Source organism: Sapajus apella, unplaced genomic scaffold, assembly GCF_009761245.1.
Source record: "Sapajus apella isolate SASKATOON/1434 unplaced genomic scaffold, GSC_monkey_1.0 scaffold71, whole genome shotgun sequence".
NCBI classification, from domain to species: Eukaryota; Metazoa; Chordata; class Mammalia; order Primates; family Cebidae; genus Sapajus; species Sapajus apella.
Genome location: NW_022437011.1, coordinates 10,039,606 through 10,054,488, shown reverse-complemented (window position 1 = coordinate 10,054,488; position 14,883 = coordinate 10,039,606). Strand labels below are relative to the sequence as shown.

At 44.8% G+C, this 14,883-nt stretch overlaps 1 protein-coding gene across 5 annotated transcripts in view; it reads right to left on the bottom strand.

The window, feature by feature from the left end:
- CYSTM1 (cysteine rich transmembrane module containing 1) overlaps positions 1–14,883 on the bottom strand; it is a 66,300-nt gene that overhangs the window by 5,147 nt on the left and 46,270 nt on the right. For 2 of the 5 annotated variants that reach the window (XM_032250408.1, XM_032250407.1), the window contains one exon: positions 8,433–8,615. The exons of 2 other annotated variants lie outside the window; for them this stretch is intronic. Coding sequence is in view for 2 of the 3 variants with exons in the window: in XM_032250407.1 (XP_032106298.1) it covers positions 8,509–8,615 (107 nt within the window). In the remaining variant the exon portion in view is untranslated. Of the gene's footprint in view, positions 1–8,432; positions 8,616–14,883 lie in introns of those variants that run through there. One more of the 5 variants, XM_032250412.1, reaches the window with a different exon arrangement.

The window sequence follows — 14,883 nt, the reverse complement described above, 5'->3', positions numbered from 1 at the left end:
GAGCTGTGTATGCGTCTTTGCTCATAGGTCTTCAGAAGTACATTTGCCACCATCCTGGGAGGGAGGCTGCCCCTGGATAAAACCAAGCAGCTATCCCCAGGCTAAGACCAAGCCTTCCGAGAAGGCTAGGGGGCCCCAGGTGAGTGGGTCATCTTCTAGATGAGCCCTAGGCCCATCCCATGTCTACCCTGGGCTCAAGCACAAGGTCTGCTTGCACTTTAGCCCTGCCTACCCCTAATCAATCCTGTGAACAGTAGACCCAATAGCACAATTTTTGGATAATCAACAGAAAACATCTAGTAGATCTGGACAAGCTGGGCCAGCCTGACAAGGCTGCACTGCCAGCCCCCTCTGTAGTTTCATCCTTGGGCGAGGGCTGCTAGGGCCACTAGAACAGGGTTGACTGTCGATACTGAGACAATTGAGAACTTCTCAGATGCCAGGACTACAGTCAGAACTGCCTTGGGGACCACCTTGGGCAGTCATTTTTTGGTAAGAAGAGGATGCTGAGCTCAAAGAGAAATAACTTCACTGAGGTCACATGGTGAATTAAAGGCAGGTCCTGGCCTGTCACCGCACCCTCCTGCCTCCTGGCCCAGTGCTCACTGCACATTAAGATCAGGCTCGGTTCAAATCAGATAGCATCTGGGCTGCATGTGATCTGAAATGTGGCTATGCATCAAGGGAATGAAAGACCTCCCTATTCTCTGTGCCCCTGTTCCCCTTCTAAATCCAAGATCTGTGTGTTAGGTCCAGATCTGGACCTCTTCCTGTTCAGTGTCCCAAGGAGAGTCAGGGCCCATCGCCTCAGAACGACCTGGTCCAGCAGTCAACTGAGATACAGAGTGAATTCTGTCCATAGTCACAACATCAGAGTGAAAGGCCCCTCAGCCTCCACCCGCCACACCTCCACCTTCCACAAGAGGGTGCAGGGAGGGAATGGCTGCTGAGGAGCCCAAGCAAGGTGTGTGTGGAGGAGCGCCCAGGTGTCAGCCTCCCTTGTGTGTAACTCAGCTCCAGTGCTAGAAGCTGACAATTCCCGGGGAAGTGGCTGGAGATCCAGAAGTGCTTGGTATTTTCCAGTAAAGACCATGTCACTCTTATAAGAAGATTATCACCTCATTTAAATAAAATAGAGAAGGGTTTTTTAAAAAAAACTATGACCAAAAAAAGAAGAGGTTAAAACCAGGGCCCACCTTCCCCATGTTCCTGCCACCAACTTGGGAGTTGGGCAGACCCCAGCTGAGGTCCTGGCTCTCTTCTTCCAGAGCTGCATAATTTCAAGTAAGACACTGGACTTCTCTGAGCCTCTATTCGTCTTCTAAAGGATGAGAAGGAAGACAGAGTTGTACAGCTACTGCCTTAGGTAACACAGGAAAATGTTGTAATGAGAACAAAGGTTATCATTAAGACAGGTCAAAAATATAAACTCTTAATTTACAGAGAGGTAAGTTTCATCGTATGGTTTCTTAAATAGTAAGATCATACAGTACATTTCAAATGCTATTTTCAATAATTTTCTGGGCCATCGTCTATGTTTATAGCACTGCTAAAAAACTGAGGTGCCCGCCGTGCTGGTGCAGCGCATACATTCCTCTTTGCTGGTCCAGCTGCATGTACAAAGCTTGGTCTTGAAAAACATCATGCGGTTTTGCATGATGGAGCAATCCAAGCCACAAGACTGCAAGGACCCGCATATCCACAGAAATGCCACAAGCTGACTGTGGGGCTCAACAGCTTGATGTGGAGAGGAGGGGTTCTATCCAGATGAGTTTATAAAAGATAAAAGATGCACAGATAATAATTTAATTCAGACTTAAATAATTCACTTTATTTGTGTAAACCTGAGGAGAAAACCAAGAGCTTCTCGTACTGGTGAGAGAAGGAAATAAAAAAGGGAATCTCAAATAGTATACAGGGACAAAGGCCCCTTTCCCTCATACAAGACTTTAACAAGCAATCTTACACACCCTGAGAGGAAGACAGGCCTTAGAAACAAACTGTTTTGTATTTGGTTTAGAATAGAGAGCAGTTTTACTTTTATCTGGTGGGGAACTGAAGGCCAGTAATGAGGAAGAGTACTGGGACAGGATGAGTACATAAGCAGTTCCTCAGCACCTGCCCCTCCACCAGAGTCCAGTCCTTGGTGCCATTGCCTCAGATAGGCCAAAGGACCACAGTGTGAGCCGGAGAAGATGTCACTATCAAAATCAAAGGGGAGGAAGAGGTCGACAAGTATGAGAAGCTCCAAAATACACTTGGGAAGAGGACAAAATGTTTTTCTGGTGCTGAAGACTCAATGTCATGGGTAACATTACTACAGTAGGAGGAGGAAGCAATTCATTATATCATGACATATATCATGAACATATCCCTAATGCAGCTTTTGGAGGAATAATTATGAATGAGGCTGTTACACTAGGCAGAAGAAATTAAGGAAAATCTAGAGAAAAAACCTAATCACGCCTAGTACATGACAATTCTATGACCCTGTGATGATGGTGTGAAGACCTCAAGGGAGGGAGGATTCTCCAATGGAGGCAAACTGTGTGTGATCTTGCTGATGAGCTGCTCAGAAGTGCGGCACAGAGAGACCACGGCTGTGAATGATGGTGGCTGACCTGACTCGGCATAACCCGGCCATGACTCAGAGCATAACAAATCCCTCAACATACTGGCCATTTTGTAATGGCTGTTCCTACCCAATTTAATGAATAGTATACTTCATTTACTGCCAGACTTCCAAAGACACCAATGTAATCATACACTAGGAGCTTTAACTCTGGAATAATCACAACGCAGCAAATGAATGGGCAGGCTGCCTTCCATCATTAAAGGTTACGGCATGTAAGGGTGAGCAACCAATCCCACTTAAATATCCATTAACTCTCATGAAGACCTACAGATTTAATGCAATATCAGTAAAAATCCCAGCAGGAGTTTTTAATAGGTAAAGATAAACAAATTCTAAAATTCATGGAAGGGCAAGAGAACTAAAATGACTAAAACAAGAATTAATATAAAGCTATATAGTCAAGACGGTTGATAGTACTGGCAAATGGACACTAGATCAAAGGAATGGAATGAAGATAATAACAGACCCACACAAACATGGCTAACTGGTTTGACACATAAGCAAAAGCAATTCATTGGAGAAAGCATTTTGAAAAATATTAAGTATAGTATGTAAAACACCTCATGAAAACCCTCAACCATTCTAAACCTCACATTTTATACAAAAATTAACTCAAAATAGATTATAGATCTCAATGTAAAACATAAAACTATAAAATATTTTGAAGAAAACATAGAAAAGCATCTTCATGACATAGGGTTAGGCAAAGAGTCCTTAGACTGACACCAAAAGCATGATCCATAAAATAAAAAATGAATAAACTGGACTTCATCACAATGAAAACTTTTTCTCCATGGAAGATACTGGTAAGGGGATGAAAAGGCAGGCTACAAACTTAGAGAAAATATGTGCAAATCACAGTGAACAGAAGACTTGTATCTAAAATACATGACAACGCTCAAAAGTCCACAGTAAGACAATAACTCAATTTAAAAGTGGATAAAAGACTTGAAAAAACACTTTACCAAAGAGGATATAGGGAGAGCAAATATGCATATGACTTCATCACTATTAGGAAAACACAAAATCACAATGAAATACTACTACATACAATCAGAATGGCTGAAATAAAAATTACTGACAATATCAAGTACTGGCAAGAATGCAGAGCCACTGGAACTCTCATTCATTACTGATAGGAATGCATGATGCCAAAGCCAGTTTAGAAAACAGTAGCAGTTTCTTAAGCCTATCATATGATCCAGGATTTCCACTCCTGGGTATTCAGCTTAGAGAAATGAAAATTTATGTTCACATGAAAACCTGTTTGTAGTAGATGGATTCATAATCACCCAGAAGTAGAAACAACCCAAATGATCCTTCAACAGATGAATGAATAACTGTGGTATCTTTAATACAATGGAATACTTCTCAGCACTTAAGTACCCACGGATCCTCATAGAATATACCAGCAGTTACACACTGATGATTTTGCTTACAAGGCAGTATCCCGGAATGACAATCCAGGGCAAAACCTAACCATCCCAAATCTCCTGTGGCCAAATGCACTGCAAAATCCCAAAAGACCAGGGGCTTTCAGATGTATTCCTCAGGTCCCTAGGCTTTCATAAGAAGTAGGGGGTGGTTCCTCCTTGCCTCACCCACGGAAATTCTATAGTATCTATTTTTCAGACTGTAGTTGCATGTGGAGTTTCTTTTGAAAAGATGTATATTAGCAAAATCTGCAATGGTGGTCATGAAAGATCTAGACTGTTGCTAGTTTACAGAAGGGCCTCCCCAGGGCAGGGATGGTCATCTGTTTGGTGATCTATGTGTTGGATCCTCCAGCAGCTACCACAGAGGACACAGTTTTCTTGAGGAACAATGTCTCCTCTGTTCAGGCTCAAAGCTGAGTGACATTAGCCTAATTCCCTTACCTGGTGTCTAACCTTTTTGGAACTCAGGTTTTGTTAGCATGCTTCTCTCCAGTTTAGTAGGGTTTCTAGCCTTCCTGCCTCAGCTAGTTCTTTGTACCTGGGAGCTCACCTGTTCCATGCTTACACAAATGTCTCCCTTTCTCCAGGCCTGAGGAGCCCTGTCTTCAAGTCCTGAGCAGTCTTGTCTTTCCTCCTGTTGATTTCCTTCACAGAACAAGAACTGGAGAAAGGTCCACCCCTCAGTGAAAAAAGTGTGGATACTTTTGCATTCTGACCTTACCTAACCTCTCAGCAACATTTGATATTACTGATCACTCTTCTCTTCCCAGTGCATCTTCACTCAGCTCTCAGGACATCCCATTCTCCTAGCTTTCTTTCTCTGACTTCTTTGCAGATCCATCCAGAATTCCTTAAAGCTCAACTCTACACTGCCACCTTTTCATTTCTCTCCATATTTCCATCCAACTTGATCTTACTCACAGCCACAGTTTCAATTATCATCAACATGCCAAGGCTCTCCACAATGACATCTTAACTCAACCTATCCTCCAAGCCACAGGTTTATATACAATTGCTTACCTGACATCTCCACTTGAATGTCTGATACTTTGAAACCTCAAACTAACCCAGTATGTTCTTCCTCTCAACCAAACATGGTTCCTTTCTCGTTCCCAACCTCTGTAAACACCACCACCAGGTACCCAGTTCCAGTCAGAAACCCAGAAGTCATCCCTGATCCTTACCTTCTTCCCCAATGCCCATATCCAATCCATCACCAAGTCCTGTTGATTTTACTTCCCAATATCTCAAATGCATTCATTTCTCTCCATAATCACCATGTGTACCTGTGCCCCCCTCCAAACCATTCTCCATACAGAAGCCAAAGGGATTTCTTAAAAATGCAAATGTGATATCATGCCTTTGCTTAATATCCTTCAACATTACTCACAAGACAAACACCAAAATCCTTAACTTGGGCTGTAAGCCCTCTCTTGCTCCTGCTTCTCATCTGCTCTGAATGTCCCCTTGCTGTTACAACACCAATTTCCTTTTCCACTTTATCAAATGAGCCACCGTCTTTACTGCCATTGGGCCTTGGAACCTGCTGTTCCTACACCTTTTGCCTATTGACACCTATACATCTTTCAGATCTTAGCTCACTTCACCTTGGGGAAGCCTTGGACCATACCAGATTGCTCCCCTTTTATATGTTTTCATGGTATTACATCTCTTCACAGGAAAATATGATGTCAACTATTACCTGTGGGTTTATTTAATATCTGGTTCTCTCCCTGGAGTATATGCCCCATAAAAGCAGGAATTGGGGTTTGTTCTGTGTGGCCTATCACCTGGCACTGTGGAGCTACATTTAGGGAATGCATGATTGTCTGTAGAACCCAGGTGGTTCCCCTGGAGCGTGCATGGGACAGACTGAAGAACTCCCCTCACAGCTCAAGTGCCCGAAGGTAATGCTGTGACAAAGATGGGCTAAAATTTTCTAATGTGTGATCCCAATGGAATGAATAAATTATTTCCACCAAGTAATAAATGTAACATTTTAAAAAAGGAATCTATTCATAGTAACATTAAAATTATAATGTGCCTAGGAAAAAAATCTAATTTTAAAAACCAATAAGGATATGCGAGAGCTATGTGAAGAAAATTATAAGACTTAAAGGACATAAAAGAAGACAAAAATAAATCAAGAGATTCCTTGTTCATGGTGGGAAGACAATATTGTAAATATGTCAACTCTTCCACCAATTACTTGATAAATTACATGCTGTTCCAATCAAAGCCAAATGTATTTTCTGTAGAAACTAACACACATTCTAAAATCTAGATGAAAGAGTAAAAAGGCTGAGAACAGCTAAGAAAATGATGAAAAAGAGTAAGAGGTATGTGTTTATACATGTGCTGGTGGAAGGAGGGTACATATCACACCAGATTCCTGATTCTAGCCCACATTCTAATTCGTATATGGGAACTTGGTATATGACAAACCTCATTTCAAATTAGTAGGGAAAGGATTGAAACTGTGCCCCAAAGAGTTAAAGACACCAATCCCCAACAAAAATTCTTGAGTTTACAAGACGGCAGATAAGAAACAACTTGCTGAAACACTGAAACTCCTCTGCTTATGAGGCAAAAGAACTGGCTGAAATCTCTTAGAACCAATATGGCCAGCTGGGGTTTGGATAGAATGAGCTTGCTGATGTGACAGTCTGAATTTTCACTGCATGTTTCATACTAACCCCTCCCCTGAATTTGCACATGGGATCCATGAGGTAGCATGAAGAGATTATTGTACATGCCCCAGGACTTTCCACACCTCCCCTTTCCTTCTGCCAATCACCTTTCATCCCAGAATCCACCCCTCTAACCTTTTCCAATAAAATTACTACCTTAAAGCCAGGACAGGGAGACAGATATGAGCTAGAATCATTCTATCTCCTTGTTAATCAACTTATAATAAAAAGCATTTCTTTTCTAAAAATCCAGTGTCATGGTATTGGCTTCTAGCACATCAGGCAGTGAGTTCCTTTTGCTTGGTAACAGGATGATCTAATTAATATATGTGGCTGGAACTACCAAAATGGAAAAAGAAAACCAGAACTTCATCCTACACTATGATAAAAAATAAATTCAGGGCCACGTGCAATGGCTGATGCCTGTAATCCCAGCACTTTGGGAGGCCGAGGCGGGTGGATCACCTGAGGTCAGGAGTTTGAGACCAGCCTGGCCAACATGGTGAAACCCCGTCTCTACTAAAAATACAACAATTTGTCAGGCGTGGTGGTGGGCACCTGTAATCCCAGCTACTCGGGAGGCTGAGGCAAGAGAATCACCTGGATCCAGGAGGCGGAGGCTGCAGTGAGCTGAGATTGCACCACTGCACTCCAGCTTAGGTGACAGAGCAAGAATTCAACTCAATCAAAACAAAACAAAACAAAACAAAACAAAACAAAAAACTAGCCAGATGTGGTGGCACCTGCCTGTAATCCCAGCTACTTGGCAGGCTGAGGCAGCAGAATCGCTTGAACCAGGGAGGCAGAGGTTGCAGTGAGCCAAGATTATGCCATTGCACTCCAGCCTGGGCAACAAGAGCAAAACTCCGTCTCAAGAAGAAGAAAAAAATCAGGTGGACTAACGACTATATGTGAAATATTCTTAGAAGAAAATATAGACTTGGCTTTATGACCTTGGAATAGAAAATGAGTTTTCAAAGACTAAACCATACAAAGCATGTAGGAAAGACTGATAAATATGACATCTAAAGTTTCTCATACTAGAAAATACTCTATAAAAAGATGAAGAGAGGCAGGGTATGGTGGCTCACACCTGCAATCCCAGCACTTTGGGAGGCTGAGGCAGGCAGATTGTTTGAGTTCAGGAGTTCGAGACCAGCCTGGGCAAGATGACAAAACCCTGTCTCTACTAAAAAATATACAAAAATTAGCAGGGTATGGTGGCATGCATCTGTAACCCCAGCTACTTGGGAGGCTGAGGCATGAGAATTGCTTGAACCCAGAGGTAGAGGTTACAGTGATCTGAGATCATGCCACTGCACTCCAGCCTGGGTGACAAAGCAAGACTCTGTCTCAAAAAAAAAAAAAAAAAAAAAATTAAGAGAGTCAGGTAGGAAGAAGATACTCATAAGCCTGTAAAACAGACAAATATTAGTGGACAGAATATATAAAAATTTCCTACAAATCAGTAAGACAAACCAACAGAAAAGACAGGTTAAGAATATGTACAAGCAATTCACAAGGTATGTACAAACTGACCAAAATTTATATGTTTACATTCAAGGTCACTAGTAATCAGGGAAGGCAAATTAGTGAGATATCATTTCACACCTTTGAAAGGGCTAAAATTTAAAAGCCTGCAAGTTATTCTCAAATAAAGAAGAAAATGGAAATTGTGCAACAGTAGTTGTTTATTCCAGTAACAGGAGGTAGCAGGGCTGTAGGGAAATACTTGGGTCTTGGCTGCTTAGTCCAAATTGTCCAGGAGGCAGCAGCAGCAGAGAGCAGTCCAGCATGCAGCCAGGACTGCCTGACACCCGCTGTCCGTCTTCCTTTCCCGTTCTACCACGTACACTGTTGAAGAGGGTATGGGGTCAGGCAGGGGAGAGAGAGACCCAGTCAGAGGGCACTTGGTGGCAGCATCCTGGTAGCACTTACCACACTCTGTGGAGACTGGTTCTGTCTAGATTGTTAGCTCCATGAGGGCAGGGCAGGTGCCACACTGATCTGGTTCACTGCCCCCTCCCCGCTTTAGTGTCTGGCACACATCAGGTACTCAGCAGCTATCAGACTACTGTTCCTGCCACCTCTCCTTCGTCAAGCCGACCAGGAAACCCAACTCAGTACTTTATTTGTTGCTTGTCCAAAGAGATCCATTTTTCAATGCAGCCCTTCCCTGAGCCCCACCCCTGCAGCCTAATATGGCAGACACTGGTGGAAAGCTTTACACATGATTTCATTTAATCCTCACAACAGCTCTGTATTACTATCATCATTTTATAGCTCTCATACACTGTTAGCAGGAGTGAGAATTGACAGAATCTCTTTGAAGGTGAACTTAGAGGAAATGGGAGAGACAACAACCGCAACCTAGAAAATTTGTATCTAGAATTTATCCTGCAGAAATAATTGTCCTGGTGTTCGGGGATCTATGTAAAGTATGGTTGTCACTGCATCAAAATAACCCAAACTAGCCTTAGTGTCTATCAACTGGAGTCCAATTGGGTAAATTAAAGCACACCACATAACAGAACACGACATAGCCAATAAAAGACCAGGTGGTTCTTCCAGGTGGCCAATAATTTAAGGGACGAAAGCAAGGTCTAGAGAAGTGCATCTATTTTATTTGTACAATAAGAAGGATATACACACAAATACACATACATACGTTTCTGAAAGTATACAAGAACTTAAAGGTCAGGGTATGAAGTGAGGTGCAGGTTTTCACTTTGCTTTTACATTTTTCTCAAATCTGGGTCTGATTCCAAAGCCACACTCAAAGCTGCTCCCCGGGGTCCTCATGGCAGGAGGGTAGGGGTTGGCTAGTTTTAGAATGCCTTGGATCTCTTCAAGTCTCTGTCCCAAGTCCTATAAGAGTTCCAGGGGCTTTAGGGGCAGTGGACACTAACCAATCTGGGCTCCTAGCCCCAGTGGCTCCAACCTCAGTCCTGGGCTGACTCCCTAAGTCACTGTTACCTGGATACCTCACATGGTCCAACTCCCTACAACCTTGCACTTCTTATAGTCTGACCTGGCCCCTCCTAACCTAAAGTCCCACCTATCAAATATGCCTTAAATCCAATTCTGTCTCCTCTCAGGCCCTGCAGCCTCTGTGAACTCTAGGCTAGCACTGGGACTTCTGCTGAGCAAACCTGGTAATAGGTGATGCTATCAAATCACAACTCCCCCTCCAAGGAGCTCAAACCAGACAGGACTCCTACACTGCTGCAATTCCTGAGGCTGAGCCCCTATTAACCCTCTCCTCCGCTGCTCATGCCAGGTCCCAAACAGCTCATTAAGGCTCCTTTTGCAACCTCCTGGCCCTCCACGCCAGGTGGCAGCACTTCAGAATTTACCAAATCAACCCCAGCCTCTTCTCTTAGGGTTCAAGTAGGTAGTCAGAAGCCCACCTGAGCCAGGTCCTGGAGGACGAGGGCACCAAGGGAGCAGGCGCTGTTGGTCTTTGCCTATGCACAGCCTTGAGGATTCCATGATGCTCCAGGGCCCACCTCCAGGTCCCTAACTAGCCCCTCACCCCAGTGAGTGTGAATATCCATCCTACTCCGCTTTCTCCTCCCACTTCCTCAGCAAAGCCCCTCCATTCTTGACTCCCATGCTGCTGCTCTCCACCTCTGCCAGCCAGTGACCTCAGCAGCACCAGGACCCTTGACAGGAACTTCAGTGCCTACTCAGCTGACCTTTGGGAGTGCCCACCCCACCCCTTGGCCTTCTCTCAGCATCAGCAATCCTGTCCCTGGGCTCATCCTTTCCTGTGTCCTGGAAATATCCCCTCCACATTTTTACTCTGTCTGCTCTTCCTCTGGGGCCTCCAATACCAGCCTGGGTTGCTGGGATATGGGACAAAGCCTCCCAGCCAAGGCAGCTACCTGTTCCTCCCAGATTCAGCCTTTATCATTCTTTTCCTCCTCTTCCTCAGACTGACGTCTGTACAACTCTGCACATTTACAGGTTTATTCAAAATCAATTCAAAGGTAGCATTTACATGTCAGTCTCCTGCCCCCCTCCCACTGTCCTACACTTAACCACCCATCATGTCCTTTGCTCAAAAATAGCCAAGGCTCCTATTGTCTTAGCACTCTCCCTCTGGCCACCTTGACTGTTCACAGTGGTTCCATGGATCTCATGGGTCCGAATCTGGCCATGTCTAGCAACCCTAACACCGAACACTACCCCAGGACCTCAGATACCTCAGAGCCAAATCTGTGCCTAGCACAGACCAGCCCCATGCCTGTGCAGGACACACACAAAATGACAACCCTAGCTGTGTTCTCAGAAAATTTCTATCCCTATCTCCCCAAGTCCTTCTCCTTATCAAAGCTAGGCCCCAGCCGTTCTAAGCATTTCCTCCTAGGAATCTGAGGTTCAGCCGGAAGTTAGTAGGGGGAGGGAGCTGTGGGTGGGAGAGGTACTGGGTTTTCATCAGATTCTGGTGATGGGAGTTTCAGAGAGAAGCAGGGAAGGAACCCTCCTTACCTGATACTGTGTGTAGGGAGATGTCCCCAGTCTAGGTCACAATTCCCAAAGACACCCTGTCCCAATTTAGTAGGAGGCACCACAATTAGGATTTCACAATAGGATTTTTTTTTTTTTTTTGAGGAGTCTCTCTCAGTTGCCCAGGCTGGAATGCGGTGGCACAATCTCGCTCATTGCAACCTCCACCTCCCAGGTTCAAGCGATTCTCCTGCCTCAGACTTCCAAGTAGCTGGGATTACAGGTATGCACCAACATATCTGGCTAATTTAAAAAAATATTTTAATAGAGACGGATTTCACCATGTTGGTCAGGCTGGTCTCGAACTCCTGACCTCAAGTGATCTGCCTGCTTTGGCATCCCAGAGTGCTGGGATTACAGGTGTGAGCCACCGCACCCAGCTCAGAATAGGAATTTTAATAAAATATCAAGCTGAATTTAAATATAGGGTCAAATACTCCCACATAACCTTGGACAGGTAATAACCTCTCTTAGATTCACTTTCTTCTGCTATAAAATAGGGATAATATTAGTAATCTATACCCCACCATAGGGTTGCTGGGAAAATGAAGAGATTATGCATGTAAAATGCTGGGCACAGTGCTTCACACATTGGAAAGCATTCAGTAAATGCTCACTGATGTTATTACTATTATTCAAATGTCTACCACCTTTTAGGCAGACCCCTCCCTGACGAAGAGCAGGCCTCTTGTAGACAGGGAGAAGGAAGAGGAAGTGCTTACCCACTCTGGAGTGGGTAAGAAATAAACAGGAGGCTGGGAGTGAGAATCACAGGCTATTCTAGGAGCAAGAGGCCTGCAAGATCAGTTAGCCCTTCACTGTACAGAGGGGTTAATGAAGTTCCATTGCAAGGGATGGATATGCCCAAAGCCACTCTGAGAGAAGAGGAAGAGCAGAACAGAGCCATATCTCTATCTCTAATAGATCCATGGCAGGAAAAGACAAAAATGCTGGGGAGGGGATTGCCAGGAACTGAAGGCCCTGCCTACTCACACCTTCCTTCACCCCAACTCACACACACACATGAGCAGTCCCCATCACTTTTCCTTTGGCTTCAACTAACCACATGACATCAGAGCCAAGGTTCAGAGTCAGGGAGACCCAGTCACATCTTTAGAAAGTGTGACTAGGAAGCTCAGGCAGAGCTCAGGACCAAGTAGCTTTCAAGTCAGAGGACGTAGAGTTTGTATACTGAGCCTAGGACAGGAGAGAAACATACAGGACATGGGAACAATCAGGGTGGCAGCCAAAGGCTATAGTCCAGTGCGCACAGACACCTCCTGCATCCTGACTGCCAGGCCCCTGCCTGGTAACAACTCCACCCGCAACCCCTTCCCACTGATTGAAGGCCTAAACACCCCAGGCACTGTGGTCACCCCACCCCACAGTGGGATTCACCTGTATCTGCTTACCCCACCTGCCAGTCCTAGCCTTCCACTGATCCTGAATGGGCAGTGACACCTATGTAGGAAAACAGTTTGTTGCATGGCAAGAATGACACCATCTTTTTTATTTTTATTTTTTAGAGACAGGGTCTTGCTCTGTTATCCAGGCTGAAGTGCAGTGGCATGATCATAACTCACCTCAATGTCGAACTCCTGGGCTCAAGCAATCTTCTAACATCTGCTTCCCAAGTAGTTAGGACAATGGGAGCATGTCACCACACTTGGCTAATTTTTTAAATTTTTTGTAGAGACAGGGTCTTGCTATGTTGCCCATACTGGTCTTCAACTCCTTGCCTCATGCCATCCTCCTGCTTGGTTTCCCAAAGAGCTGGGATTACAGGCATGAGCCACCTGTGCCTGGTATGACACCATCTTGAAATGAAACCATCATGATGACTGATGTATTTCCATAGCACAGAAAACTCCTCATAAAAACGCAATGCCTGGCTGGGCATGATGGCTCACACCTGTAATCCCAGTGCTTTGGGAGGCTGAGGTAGGAGGATCCCTTGAGTTTACAAGTTCAAGACCAGCCTAGGCAATAAAGTGAGACCCTATCTCTACAAAATTTTTTTAAAAATTAGCTGGGTGTGGTGGCTCATGCCTGTAGTCCCAGCTATTTGGGAGGCTGAAGCAGGAGGATTGCTTGAGCCAAGGAGTTTGAGGCTGTAGTGAGTCATGATCGCACTACCACATTCCAGCCCAAGCGACAAAGCAAGACCTTGTCTCCAAAAAATAAAAAAAGAAACAATGCCTATTGCATAAATAACCCCCTAGTAAAGATGTTTGTCTAATCTTCCCAGAGTTTTGTAAGAAAGTCTGAGGTATGACACATATCTTTACCCTAAAAGCTTGCTATTTAAAGGATACTTTCTGGAGAGTAGGTACAGGGATCCATCCTGTCTCCACCTGAGACATTGCTTCTGTTCTTAAGTCTCTATTAAATGTTTCTTTCTGAGAAACTGGATTTGTCAGCCTCTCAGCTCCCTCAGCCTTTAGGGATAGATCTGTATATAGCTGGCTCACCCTGGAAGAACCTGTGAGCAGAGATGCCAGCCACCCTCCAGGAACTGGCTGCATACCTTTTGAACAACCTCTTCCTTCTTCTCTCCCTGCCAGAGGAATGGCTTGCCTATCCCAGGGAAGAAAAGTGCCCCCTTGCCTCACGTCAGCTCCAGAAATAGCCGCCTGATTCATGAGCAGGGCCCTCCCAGGGCAATGGCTAGGGACGCAGCTCAAAGCTGGGTTATGTGTGAAGGGCTCTTCCTCTATACCCGACACAGATCTCTGTTCTTCTGGGAAGCATCTGATCTGCTGTCTGGCAAACTCCCGCCTTCATCCTCCGGCATCCAGAAAATAAGGTAACCATCAAGGTAATGAAATGGCAGCCACAGTACTAAGCATGTATTGGTCCCATTTGTCAGCTCAACCCAACTCAGACCCAGCTAACATTCCCTTCTCTTCCTGGTTCTGCCCATGACTTGGACTGTCCTCTTCACCTCTCCAAACCTCAGTGTCTCCATCTGTAAAAAGCAGGGTTGACAGTGGTGTCTATAGTAAGGTCCCAAAGATCAAATGTCTTGACAATAAAATATTGTTTGATCCTTCCCTGTCCCTGTACCAGTGGCCACGTGCCAGAGCAGTAGAAGGCACAGTCAGCCCTGAGAAGAACAGAACAGAAAAGTAAGCAGAGGATGTCCTCCTCCTTGTCCTCTGCATCATCTCACTGGATCCTACCCAGAACCTGAGAGCTCTAGGTGGGGGTTCCTCCAAGAAGCACCTTCTGGTGGCAGAGATGGGCTCAGGTTAAGTACTTAGATGGGAAAGGCAGACTATAGGCCAGGACATGTACAGTGTCGGGAAGAACAGAGTTTAGGGGGTAAGAATAGGAGACTTTTATTCTGTATGCCAGAGAGGTTTTCCTTTTTACTTCTGTTATTAGAATAGAACAAAGAAAATAGGACTGTCTCAGAAGTGACTGGCTTACTGTTAGTGTTTCTATATTCCCTAACTAGACTCTAAGTTTCTCAAGTGCAGAGTACAGGCTTTCTCCACATGCTGCCCCTACAGGGCCTGAGACAAAGGGAAGGGAAGGCTGGCTGGGAACTATGAGCAGCACCAAGATCCTTCTAGGCAGGGACAGATGACTAGAGTGGGCAGTCCCT